General features: G+C 44.9%; 1 protein-coding gene across 1 annotated transcript in view; it reads left to right on the top strand.

The window, feature by feature from the left end:
- Positions 1 to 12,215, top strand: part of MOV10L1 (Mov10 like RISC complex RNA helicase 1) — a 93,417-nt gene extending 81,202 nt beyond the window's left edge. Inside the window, exons 13-14 of the mRNA XM_040413822.1 lie at positions 1,489 to 1,580; positions 11,777 to 12,215. Of these exons, the coding sequence (XP_040269756.1) occupies positions 1,489 to 1,580; positions 11,777 to 11,786 (102 nt within the window). The 3' untranslated portion in view covers positions 11,787 to 12,215. The remainder of the gene's footprint in view (positions 1 to 1,488; positions 1,581 to 11,776) is intronic.
- The last annotated feature ends 845 nt before the right edge of the window (positions 12,216 to 13,060 follow it).

Below are 13,060 nucleotides of genomic sequence, written 5' to 3'. Positions count from 1 at the left end.
TGTCAGCCATCCAATCTACTTGTTCTGGCCTCACTATTCTTAGAGCGGTATTCGGGCCTACAAAATGTCGCAGAACGTCCTGTCTGCATGCACCAGAGGAAGGTGTTTTATTTGGGTGCTTACCTTGCACAGAACGACAACGTCCCCTCCCTGCAGCCGGAGCTCCACCAGCATCACAGCCACGTCCCCTAGTTGATGCTCTCCTCATTTTTTTTTTACAGTCGCCCACAAAATTGCCTGACAAACGAACAATTGTATATCCGTGTCACGGATGCAAAAGAGGTGTTTTATCACAAAAAAAAAAATTTTGTATGTCTCGCTGAGCCAATTAACTGGATGAATAACTATTATATATCCCTGTGACAGTGGCAAGTAAAGGTTTTTTCACCCAAAAAAAAAATAGGTATGTCTGACCCACACAATTATGACTGGTTAAATATCCTCTGTCACTGGTGCAAAGAAATAGGATTGCACCGAAAAAAATGCCAACAGGTCACCATCCGACTGAACAGCACGATTAAGTATGGTATTTGTCTCACTGGTGCAAAAGAGCTGTATTGCACCGTTCAATTATGCCTACAGGTCACCAGCACACGTTTTGAAAAATAATAAAAGCTTAACACTCTCCCTGCCTGCAGCAGCTTCCTGTCCCGGCACTAGTTAGAGCAGAATGGCGGCGCACCGTGTGATCCAGCATTTATTCATGCATGGTCACATTATGCACTGCTAGTTTCCATGGTTACAGACCACCCTGCAATCTACCACTGATGGATTGCAGGGTGGTCTGTAACCATGGAAACGAGCAGTGTATAATGTGATGGAAAAATGAATCCAGCCAGCAAAGGAAGCAATATGGATAATAACAATATATTAGTGTCTTGTATTAACTTTCTCTACATGATAGATGCCACTTGCTGACGTGAGAGAACCCCTTTAAGATCACATCCAGGCCCTGCAGTACATGAGTGCATTCCTATGGATAAGGGGGGTTATAGTCCTATTTAATACATATTTAACATCTACGTGTAGGTCAGTCCCTGAGCTCCCCTTCATATCCTGGCTGTCCACTCACCCGGAAACTTGAGGTGGAGACATGCCAATGGACAGCAATGCTCACGCTGGGGAGGAACAGTAACCCTCACCACCAATCAGGGCAATAGAGGAGAAGGTGAATGGCTTTCCTCATCTGGAACGGACCCTGGCTGCAGAGCAAGGACATGCAGGCTGGCGACATTAAGCTTCACTGCACTGCCCTCCCAACACTACAGAACATTTCCGTGCCGCTGCCCACCCCACACTTCTTCCTTCTAGGTAGCTCGCTGATTTTATAAATCTCCTGCAATGTGCCAGCCACCATGATTTTGACACATTCGTTTTATAGGACGCACTGACTTTTCCCCCTACTTGGAGTGTCTCTTAAAAAGTCAAAAAATACAGTGCATCATTTTATTTGTCATATGTTCATGTATTTGTTTTTCTTCTGACAAGGATCCGTGTGCATGTGCACTGCTTGAATACAGCATTATAAATGGAGCATACACTGGATGTAATCTGCCTCCTGCTCTGGAATCGCTACAGCAGTAAGTTGTTTTTTGTTTTTTTTTCTTCTTAAGATTCAGTACTGTTTAACGTTCATCCAGGTCGATGGCTCCTATACACAGTAGGTAATCAACTGTTCTCGTCAAAAATACCAGGTTCGACCATGTTTTGTTAAAGAGGACATGTTAACCTCTGGAGCATCTTTTAATATGAATCTGTTGTTCCCCAGTTATTGCAACTAGAAGTGTATTAATGTACAACTGGTTACCTTGGTATTAATAAATCAGAGCAACGTTTCTCTAGTCATCTGAATGGCCTTCTTAATAAGGCTACTTTCACACTGGCGTTTTGGCTTTCCGTTTGTGAGATCCGTTCAGGGCTCTCACAAGCGGTCCAAAACGGATCTGTTTTGCCCTAGTGCATTCTGAATGGAAAAGGATCCGCTCAGAATGCATCAGTTTGCCTCCGTTCAGTCTCCATTCTGCTTTGGAGGCGGACACCAAAATGCTGCTTGCAGCGTTTTGCTGTCCGCTTGACGAAACTGAGCCAAACAGATCTCTGACACAATCTGGCACAATAGAAAACGGATCAGTCTCCTATTGACTTGTCTTGGCTATGTTACAGATAATACAAAGGGATCCGTTCATGGCGGATGCATGCGGTTTTATTATTGTAACGGATCCGTTTTCTCGCCCATATTCATTGGGGGACACAGAGACCGTGGGTATAGCTATATCCTCTAGGAGGCGTTGACACTAGTAAAAGCTGTTAGCTCCTCCACTGGCAGCTATACCCCCTCCAGCCTGGAGAGAGAGCTTCAGTTTTTTCTAGTGTCAAGAGGAGGCAAGACCTCCCTGCTCTGCAGGGAATCTCCTGAACGTTTTTTATTTTAGTTTATTTTTTTCCTTCTTTTTCAGATGGGAAAACAGTGGACTCCTCGCCTCCCTGTTCTCCCGGGGTCGAGTTGCGCCAGCGCTGGTCACGCGCACTGCTGCCTCCCCCACAGAAGACAAGGTGGACCAGGGCAGCCTCGCTCCCCTGCATCCCGCCAGCCAAGGGGTAACCTAGGTCCGCCGAAGAGAAGACCCTCCCGCCATTCCAGACTCCTGCCACTCTGGTGCCAGCTGCTGAGGAGGTGACCCTGCTGGAAAAGGTGACCTTATAGGCCCACTTGGGGAGGGTGAAGTGAAGAGGAGGAAGATAGGGGAGTACGGGACTAGGTAAGTATGTTAACCCTCTCCCTCCTTTCCTATTTAAAGGGTTCTACGGAATAGGCTTCCTCCTTGGCCAGACACGGACTTAATTTTTTTACTAGCCCAGCTCCATAGTCTTCCCTCCCCCTCTGTGCTTTCTGTACTCGGGCACATAGGGGGTTAATGGCATTAAATCACAGCGGGCGACCGTGCGCACCGCTTTGGTCGGGTGTAGAGAAGATGCAGAGTGCCTGCGCATAACGCAGGGTTGGACCTCTGATCTCCCCTTGTCTCCGCTCCCCAGCGATAATCATCCCCTGGAAGCGGGGATAACACCAGCATCGGGTCCGGGCACCACAAAAATCTGGCCTTGCCTGATCACTCCGGCCAGCGCGACATTCTGCCTGCGCAATCCAGCCCTAGCTTGCGGCCTCCCCAGCATGCGCGCGCAAGCGGGCGCATTTCTCTGCGGTCTGGTGCGACTTCACCTACTGTGATGCACTGTGTCTGGTGAGCGCTCCGGCCGTACAGTTGGCCATGATTCATAACTTTAGGCCCCAGCTTGCGGCCTACTAGCCTGCACTTCACCCCGGGGAGGGGGGCGGTCTGGCGCGAATTCTTCCCGCCGTTTGGGTCCTCACCCCTCAGTCCTCATCACTGCAGGAACCCCCCGTCAGTATCAGACTGGGCCCGGGTCCCATCACAGTCAGAGGAGGACCCTTCAGTGTTCCATTCACCCTCAGTTTGGTTGATAAAGCGCTGCCTGCGCAATCCACTGGTAGATCTGGATATTTCCTTTCACCCTCTGGGGCTGTTTGGTTGCAGAATGCTGCCTGCACAATCCAATTGTGTACATCCGGACCTTCCCAATCACCCTCCGGGGTCGTTTGGTTGATAAGCACCACCTGCGCAATCCAATTGTGTACATCCGGACCTTCCCAATCACCCTCCGGGTCGTTTGGTTGATAAGCACCACCTGCACAATCCAATTGTGTACATCTGGATCGTCCCAATCACCCTCCTGGGTCGTTTGGTTGATAAAACGCTGCCTGCGCAATCCAGGTGGACATCCAGACCTTCCCAGTCAATCTGGGTCGTTTTGGGGTTCACGGCCACTCCGCAAACCTTGGTAGCTCCTACTTTACTACTTCCCCTCATCTATGTTGATGCAGGGTATTGGTTCTGTGGTTTTTTCTTCCAGTCTTGTTCCGGACCGACTGTTGGGCTGTGACGTTTTTTCCAAATCCTACCCATTGGTCCTGGGTTTACTACCCGTATCTACAACTACCTCTCTCAAGACTTGACTAGTGACTGCCATGTCAGTCCGATGTAGTCATGCCTTTTCACTGCACATTCCGTGGCTAGACTACGAGACTCACCACGCCAGGCTGAGCGGGGGTGCTGTCACGACTGTTGATGGAGTTTCGTTCCTGGAACGGAACACCCCTTTTATTCTTCCTCCTCGAGGCAGGAGTTTTTTCTCTCATCTTGGTCTGGTCGAAATTTTCCGTCGAGCAGTGTTGCTACACCGTCAATACACGATCGCTGACAGAACTTTACCACCGATGATTCTCATATCGTCTCTACTTTTACCAATCCAATGTGTTGGTTCCTTGGCTTGCGGTTGGACATACCTCATTCAGGTGTTCCTTTCTCGGTAGTTTATCAGCCAGCTTCTCATTCTCCCCACAAGCCTCTTCGGCTCGGGGGACATTGGTGGACCACTTACCGTTTCCGTGGAGCGCTTCCCTTTAGCAGGGGTGGATCCTGTGGTCCTGGGTTTTTGGTTGGCCATTAGTTCCTTGCTGGGGCAGTTTCGGCGCGGTGTATCCTTTCCAGCGTCCTCTGACTCTCTCGCATGGCCCATAATACCTTCCTTCATGGAATGGCACATACGGTTCCTCCATACCGTCCTCCTTTACCGCCTTGGGATCTGACTTTAGTCCTTTCAGCGCTCCGGAATTCTCCCCTTGAACCCTTGCGGGAGATGTCACTCCGACTCCTGTCCTGAAAGGTGTTTTTTTCTGGTGGCTATCACATCCATCAGATGGGTGTCCGGGTTGGGGCGCTCTCTTGCAGAGAACCTACTGGTTCTAACAGGGATAAGCGGTTCCCCGCTTCCATTTCAATGAAGAAACTGTCCTTCCATCACTGTGTCCCCCCCCCCCCTAGGGAAAGGGAGTTGGGTCATTTGGACATTGTCAGGGCTCTGACAATTTATTTCTAGCCTCCAGTTCCTTCCGGTGTACGGACTCTCCTTTTTTGTCATCCCGGAGGGTCCTCGCAAGGCATTGGCGGCCTCCAGGGTGGAAATTGCACATCTGCATTTGCTTGAGCGTACTGCACCCGGGGCAGGGTCCCGCCCTTCGGTGTCATGGCTCACTCCACCAGAGCGGTGGGTGCTCTTGGGTTCGGAGGATTCAAAGTTTGGCCGCGCAGTTGTGCAGGGCGGCTACTATCCTCCTTACGCACATTCACAGGATTTTGCCAGATGCTTACTTATGCATCGGCGGGCGCCGCCTTTGGACCACATGGTCTTGCAGGCGGCAGTTCTTAGTTACCTGCAGGGGCGCTTGCTCCATTGGTCTGTGGTTTTCCCTCCCGTGGACTGCCCTCGGACGTCCAACGGTCTCTGTGTCCCCCAATGAATATGGGCGAGAAAACAAGATTTTTGTAAAACTTACCAGTAAAATCTCTTTCTCGCTCTTCATTGGGGGACACAGCACCCACCCAGTATTGTTGTTCGGCCACAGTTGTGGCTGTTGCTGGTTAGAACCTAGTTTGGCTCTTGGCATTGTTGCTATTGCACATTTTTTCGTTGGTTTACTTGCTTCTCCTACTGCTAATCACAAACTGAAGCTCTCTCTCCAGGCTGGAGGGGGTATAGCTGCCAGGGGAGGAGCTAACAGCTTTTACTAGTGTCAACGCCTCCTAGAGGACATAGCTATACCCACGGTCTCTGTGTCCCTCAATGAAGAGCGAGAAAGAGATTTTACTGGTAAGTTTTACAAAAATCTTGTTTTTGCAGATCCATCACGGATCCGCCCAAAACGCGAGTGTGAAAGTAGCCTTAGTATGTTCAAGCTCGAATAGAGGTGGAGGGGTGTAGCATCTGTCTGCCACCTACAATGCTGTTCTAACACCTCACCGGAGGCAGTTTGATCACACCTAATAGCCTCAGTTATGCAAATGCAATCAACATCTTGCTGCCATCACTGAAATATGACTTGCCAGCATTTAATGCAGGAAATTTCTCATACAAGCCTTAATGAGAAATCCAGTCGGATGACTAGTGAAACATCTTCAGGAAAAAATATATAAGTCCACTTTCTGTGACTTGTTACTACTAATATATCATAACCTGGAAGAATAAGAACCTTCACAGACATACTGTATGTAGAAATGGATGCATCCCTGTAGTCTGACGCAGTCCAATCAGTGTTGCTAGTGTGAGTCTGTACAAGGAGAACCCTCCAGCTGGTAATACCCAGTTGTAAATTTAATAAACTCAAAATAAAAAAAATCAGAATACAGATAACACCATTCCACAGGGGGGGTGGGAAATAAAAAATTATATTATGTTTTTTTTTTAATCCTACATTTGACTCTAAGACCTCTTTTACACGAGCGTGAGGGATTGGCTCCGGATGCGTTCAGTGAAACCACACCATTTTGCAAGCAAGTTCAGTCAGTTTTGTCTGCGATTGCATTCAGTTGTTTCCACGCGAGTGCAATGTGTTTTGATGCGTTTTTTCACGCACATGATAAATAAACTGAAGGTTCACAAACAACATCTCCTAGCAACCATCAGTGAAAAACGCATTGAATCCGCACTTGCTTGCGGATGCCAGTGATCCAGACTAAAAAAAATACCTAGTAGCCATTGGCTCCTGAACTGAAAAATTTAGGAGCCAAATTACATTTTTAGTCGCCAAATCGAAACCGAATCAAAATTTTGGTATCATGACAATGATCAGCGTAGGGTTGTTTTGATACCAAAATTTAGATTCGCTTTCGTCGCCATAAAAAAGTATTGTGATACTCAATACCACGCAAAAAAAAATAAAAAATCTGCGTGCATTTCGCATTTTATGAAATGCGGCCCATAATAGAACAGTCATATCCTATTTTTTGGGGTGACAAGGTGACAAAAAAATGCCGAATCGCATGGTTTTCATTTTTTTTTTTTCTGTTACGGCGCTCACCGCATAGGAGATATTTTTTAATAATTTAATAGTTTGGACTATGTAATATGTTTATTTATTTATTTTTTATATGTAACATTGGGAAAGGGGGGATTTAAACCTAATATTTTGGGGTACTTTCACACTAGCGTTTTTCTTTTCCGGCATAGAGTTCCGTCACAGGGGCTCTATTCCGGAAAAGAACTGATCAGGTATATCCCCATGCATTCTGAATGGAGAGTAATCCGTTCAGGATGCATCAGGATGTAAAAAGTGTAAAAAGATACAAGACGGATCCGTCTGTCCGCATGACAAGCGGAGAAATGGATTCGTTCTTGCAATGCATTTGTGAGATGGATCCACATCCGGATGCGTCTCACAAATGCTTTCAGTCACATCCAGATCGGCAGAACTGCTTGCCGGATCACACTGCCGCAAGTGTGAAAGTAGCCTTAGTGTTTGTGTTTTTATTTTTTATTTTTTTACTTACTATTAGCCCCCTTAGGAGTTGGAACCCTTGTCCTATTCACCCTTGGGCCCCTTTCACATGGGCAAGATTTCTGCGCGGGTGCAATGCGTGAGGTGAACGTATTGCACCCGCACTGAATCCGGACCCATTCACTTCTATGGGGCTGAGCACATGAGTGGTGATTTTCACGCATCACTTGTGCGTTGCGTGAAAATCGCAGCATGCTCTATGTTGTGCGTTTTTCACGCAATGCAGGCCATAGAAGTTAAGTTGCTAGGATGAAAGTCTATTCACTGTGTTATTTTCCCTTATACCATGGTTATAAGGGAAAATAATAGCATTCTTTAATTCAGAATGCTTAGTAGAAGGTCAATTAAGGGTTAAAAAAAAATAAAAAATGAACTCACCTCCTCCAATTGATCGCGTAGCTGCCGGGCTCCTGTTCTTTCTTCAGGACCTGTCAGAGGACCTGTGGTGACATCACTGCTTATCACGTGGTACATCACATGATCCTTTACCATGGTAATGGACCATGTGATGAGCTCAGTGACGTCACCACAGGTCCTTTGACAGGTCCTGAAGAAAGAACAGGAGACCGGCAGCTACGCGATCAATTGGAGGAGGTGTGTTAATTGTTTATTTATTTTTAACCCTCATTGGCACTGCGCCACCAATGTTTATTATACTGGGGTGTGGGGGGAAGGCGCACTGCGCCACCAATGTTTATTATACTGGGGTGTTGGGGGGGGGGGGCGCACTGCGCTACCAATGTTGATTATACTGGGGTGTTGGGAAGGGGAGGCGCACTGCGCCACCAATGAAGATAACTGACCTGTTAATACAAATACAGGAGGCGGGTGCCGGAATCAAATAGCCGGCACCCGACCTCTATGACAGGGTACCGCACCTGAAGGGTTAACTGCCGCCGGTCGCAGCTCCCTGTCATATAGGTCGGGTGCCGGTTATTTGATTACGGCACCCGCCCCCTGTATTTGTATTAACAGATCAGTTATCTTCATTGGTGGTGCAGTGGCCACAGCCCCTCCTCCTCCTGTCTCTCTTCTTATTGGCGGCAGCAGCACAGGGGGAGGGAGAGACTCCTCCACTGCGCTGCTGAGAAGAACATCAGCGGCAGGGCAGAGAACCATCATCTCCTGTGCCCGCCGCTGTATTCAACTGTAGAGCTGCGGCGGGTCTAGTCGCAAATGGCGACAAGACTAAAAAGTCTTGTCGCCATTTGTAAATTCTAAGTCGCATTGGCGAATATTTTGGTCACCATATGGAGATCTGGATTCACTTCTATGGGGCCAGGGCTGTGTGAAAAATGCAGAATATAGAACATGCTGCGTTTTTCACACAACGCAGAACTCATGTACACAGACCCATTTAAATGAATGGGTCAGGATTTAGTGCGTCACGCATTGCACCCGCGCGTAAAACACGCTCGTGTGAAAGGGGCCTAACACTCAGGGTGCTGCCACATGTCGCGGCTGTGCTGTTTTTTGGGTCATGTGGTTTTTGCAACATACCTGTGTTTATGGTGCATTTTCTTCCAGAAAAAGGAAAACCCACAGAAAAACTGAATTATATTGATTACAAAATAGAATTACATTAACCCCTTCCAGACCTTTGACGTACTGTTACGTCATGGGAACCACTGAGTTCCCGCAATTTGACGTAATAGTATGTCATAGTGATCGCGCGGGCACCGGAGCGGTGCGCGCGCGATCACTGCAGGGGCCCGGCAGTCCGTGGTAGCCGGGCCCCTGCTGTATCCACTGGCATCGCTGTAAAAGCCTATGCCGGCGGATTAACTCCTTCTATGCCACGGTCTGCGCTGACCACGTCATAGAAGAGGTTTGTGTCGGGTGAGGGACAGCATTGAGTCCCCGCGCTGCTGTGGCAGGGACCCGATGCAACACAAGGCAGCCCGGCAACCCTTGCACGGCATCGGGAACTGCCTTCTATGGGAGCCGAGGAGATCCAGCCTCAGGCTGGGTCTCCTAGGCAACCTGTTAGTGTATGACTCAGTGTCATACACTAACAGGCAATGCATTACAATACAGATGTAATGCATTGCAGAGGGAATCAGACCCCCAAAAGTAAATGTCATAAATAAAGTAAAGTAAAAAAAAAAGTGTTTTTAATAAAATTAATAAAGTAATAAAATTAATAAAGTAAAAAAGAAAAAAAACGCCCCTTTCCCCTTATTTTATAATAAAAAACTGAAACCAAAACCAAAAACACACATATTAGGTATTGCCGCGTCCGTAATGACCGACTCTATAAATATATTACATGATCCACCCTGTCCGATAAACACCATAAAAAATAAAAATATAAACAGTGTAAAAAAAAGCAATTTTTGTCACCTTACATCACAAAAAGTGCAACACCACAAGCGATCAAGAAGGCATATGCCCCCCAAAATGGTATCAATAAAACTGTCACCTCATCCCGCAAAAAAATGAGCCCCTATCTAAGACAATCTCCCCAAAAATAAAAAACTATAGCTCTCAGAACATGGAGACACTAAAATATGATTATTTTCTGATTCCAAACTGCTATTATTGTGCTAAAGTGAAAAAAAATATATAAAAGTTTACATAATGGGCATCGCCACGTCCGTAACAAACAGCTATATAAAAATATCACATGACCTAACCACTCAGGTGAACACCGTAAAAAATAAATTAAAAAAATGCTATTTTTGTCACATTACATCACAAAAATTGCAACACAAGTGATCAAAAAGGCGTATGCCCCCCAAAATAGTACCAATCAGACCGTCACCTCATCCCGCAGAAATGAGACCCTACCTGAGAGAATCGGTCAAAAAATTTAAAAAAAGCTATTGCTCTCAGACTATGAGACACTAAAATATGATTATTTTTTGCTTCAAAACTGCTATTATTGTGCTAAAGTGAAAAAAAATTAAAAAAGTATACATATTAGGTATTGCCACGTGCGTAACGATCTGCTCTATAAAAAAAGTCACATGACTTAATCCCTCAGTTAAACGCTGTAAAAGTAAAAAATTAAAACTGTGCCAAAACATCCATTTTTTTTGTTACCTTGCCTCACAAAATACTTAATATAGAGCAATAAAAAATCATATGTACCCCAAAATAGTACCAATAAAACTGGCTCCTTATACCATAGTTTCCAAAATGTGGTCACTTTTTCAGAGTTTCTACTGTAGGGGTGCATCAGGGAGGCTTCAAATGGGACATGGCCTCTAAAAACCAGTTTAGCTAAATTTGCCTTCCAAAAACCATATGGCGTCCCTTTCCCTTCTGCGCCCTGCCGTGTGCCCGTACAGCAGTTTACGATCACATGTGGGGTGTTTCTGTAAACCGCAGAATCAGGGTAATAAATATTGAGTTTTATTTGGCTGTTAACCCTTGCTTTGCTACTGAAAAAAATTGATTAAAATGTAAAATCTGCCAAAAAAGTGAAATTCTGAAATTTCATCTCCATTTTCCATAAATTTTTGTGGAACACCTAAAGGGTTAATAAAGTTTGTAAAATCTGTTTTGTATACCTTGAGGGGTGTAGTTTCTAAAATTGGGTAATTTCTGGGTGGTTTCTATTATGTAAGCCTCACAAAGTGACTTCAGACCTGAACTGGTCCTTAAAAAGTGGGTTTTGGAAATTTTCCGAAAAATTTCAAGATTTGCTTCCATACTTCTAAGCCTTCTAACGTCCCCAAAAAATAAAATGTCATTTTCTAAATGATCCAAACATGAAGTAGACATATAGGGAATGTAAAGTAATTACTATTTTTAAAGGTATTACTATGTATTATAAAAGTAGAGAAATTGAAATTTGGACATTTTTACCACTGTCATGAAGTACAATATGTGACGAGAAAACAATCTCATAATGGCCTGTATAAGTAAAAGCGTTTTAAAGTTATCACCACATAAAGTGACACATGTCAGATTTGCAAAAAATGGCCTGGGCAGGAAGGTGAAAACAGGCCCAGTGTTAAAGGGGTTAAGGTAATTTAAGTTGGATGTGTGTGTTCCCTTTTCTAGAAGATAACACACCATAAGGGTCCATCCAGACGAAGTGCTCCGTGCGACAGACTGCAAATTTGCGGTCCGTAGTGCTTACGGGTCTGTGCCTCCAGACCAAAAAAAGATAGGACATGTCCTATCTTTTGCCTCATGTAGTAGATCGCAGATCCATTCAAATCAATGGGTCCGCATCTGCACAGGCACAGAGCATTTAAGTTCGTCTGAATGGGACCCTAAACGCAAATTTGGTGCATTTTTGGCACACCAAAAGCACAACCCAGCCATACATGTAGCAGCACCCTCAGAAGACTTGTTATTTCAAGTATGAATGAAACCTGCTGCTAGATTAAATATTTGTTTTATTTTTAGGTGCGATTAATAGCTTCTCGCAGAAAGGCAGATTTGGCTGCCATCCATCCATCGCCATCCATTACTCAATGCTCTACATTTCCAAAATTGAGGTTTTGACATTTTGCTCTGGAAATATTAAGGTTGAAAATAATATTAATGTATAGGCGTGATATACCGTACTTTGTTAAAAAAGACCTTTATTTTTTGTTTCTACTTTTGACTGAAAATCCTTTTAGGGGCCGTGTCTTTTTCTTGTCCACAGATCCCATCATGTAGGTATATTATTCTACGTAGTAATCATTGTTCTATGCTTTCATAGCTAAACTGTTTAGCAATGTTTTTTACAATTACATTAATCCAGTGAGTCACAAAGAGAAATATATACCTTTGCATTAATGTATACTGTGTCATTAGGAAAACGTACACTTATTACGGCAGTGGACACTACTGCCTCCTTGTGTTTCGCTGTATTTGTTAGTCATTTAGTATGTTAATTAAAGCATATGAAGAGTTCACTTCATTACTTTATTCAGTTCTGAGTTCACTATTACTAATACTATTAACCCCTGGCTTTCATTCACTGTACGTGTACGTCAGAATGGGGTACGCAGTATTTGGTGCATTTTCCTAATTTTATTGTGATGTTAAATATTTGTGTCAAAAATTAAAGCATTAATGTAATATGATATTTTATGGTTCAGGTCATTAAAGATGTGGCAATACCAATTGTGTTGTTTTTTTGTTTTCTTACATAGCACTTTTAATGGGACGTAGTAGTGCTGACAGACATCCTAATAAGTCTACTTTCACACCAGCGTTTTGGCTTTCCGTTTGTGAGATCCGTTCAGGGCTCTCAAAAGCGGTCCAAAACGGATCAGTTTTGCTCTAATGTATTCTGAATGGAAAAGGATCCGCTCAGAATGCATCAGTTTGCCTCCGTTCAGTCTCCATTCTGCTCTGGAGGTGGACACCAAAATGCTGCCTGCAGCCAAACGGATCGTGGCACACAATGTAAGTCAATGGGGACGGATCAGTTTTCTCTGACACAATCTGGCACAATAGAAAACTGATCCGTCCCCCATTGACTTTCAATGGTGTTCAAGACGGATCCGTCATGGCTATAGAAGACATAATACAACCGGATCCATTCATGATCATGCATGCAGTTGTATTATTGTAATGGAAGTGTTTTTGCAGATCCATGACAGATCCAAAAAAAACGCTAGTGTGAAAGTAGCCTAAGTCACCTCTCACTGTTTTTACTTATTTAAACAGCTGAGCAGGCCGGCACTCTGTTTCCAT

This window comes from Bufo bufo, chromosome 1 (genome assembly GCF_905171765.1).
Source record: "Bufo bufo chromosome 1, aBufBuf1.1, whole genome shotgun sequence".
Lineage (NCBI taxonomy): Eukaryota > Metazoa > Chordata > Amphibia > Anura > Bufonidae > Bufo > Bufo bufo.
Note: the sequence above shows the minus strand (reverse complement) of the source record. Positions and strands in the feature narration are given on the sequence as shown.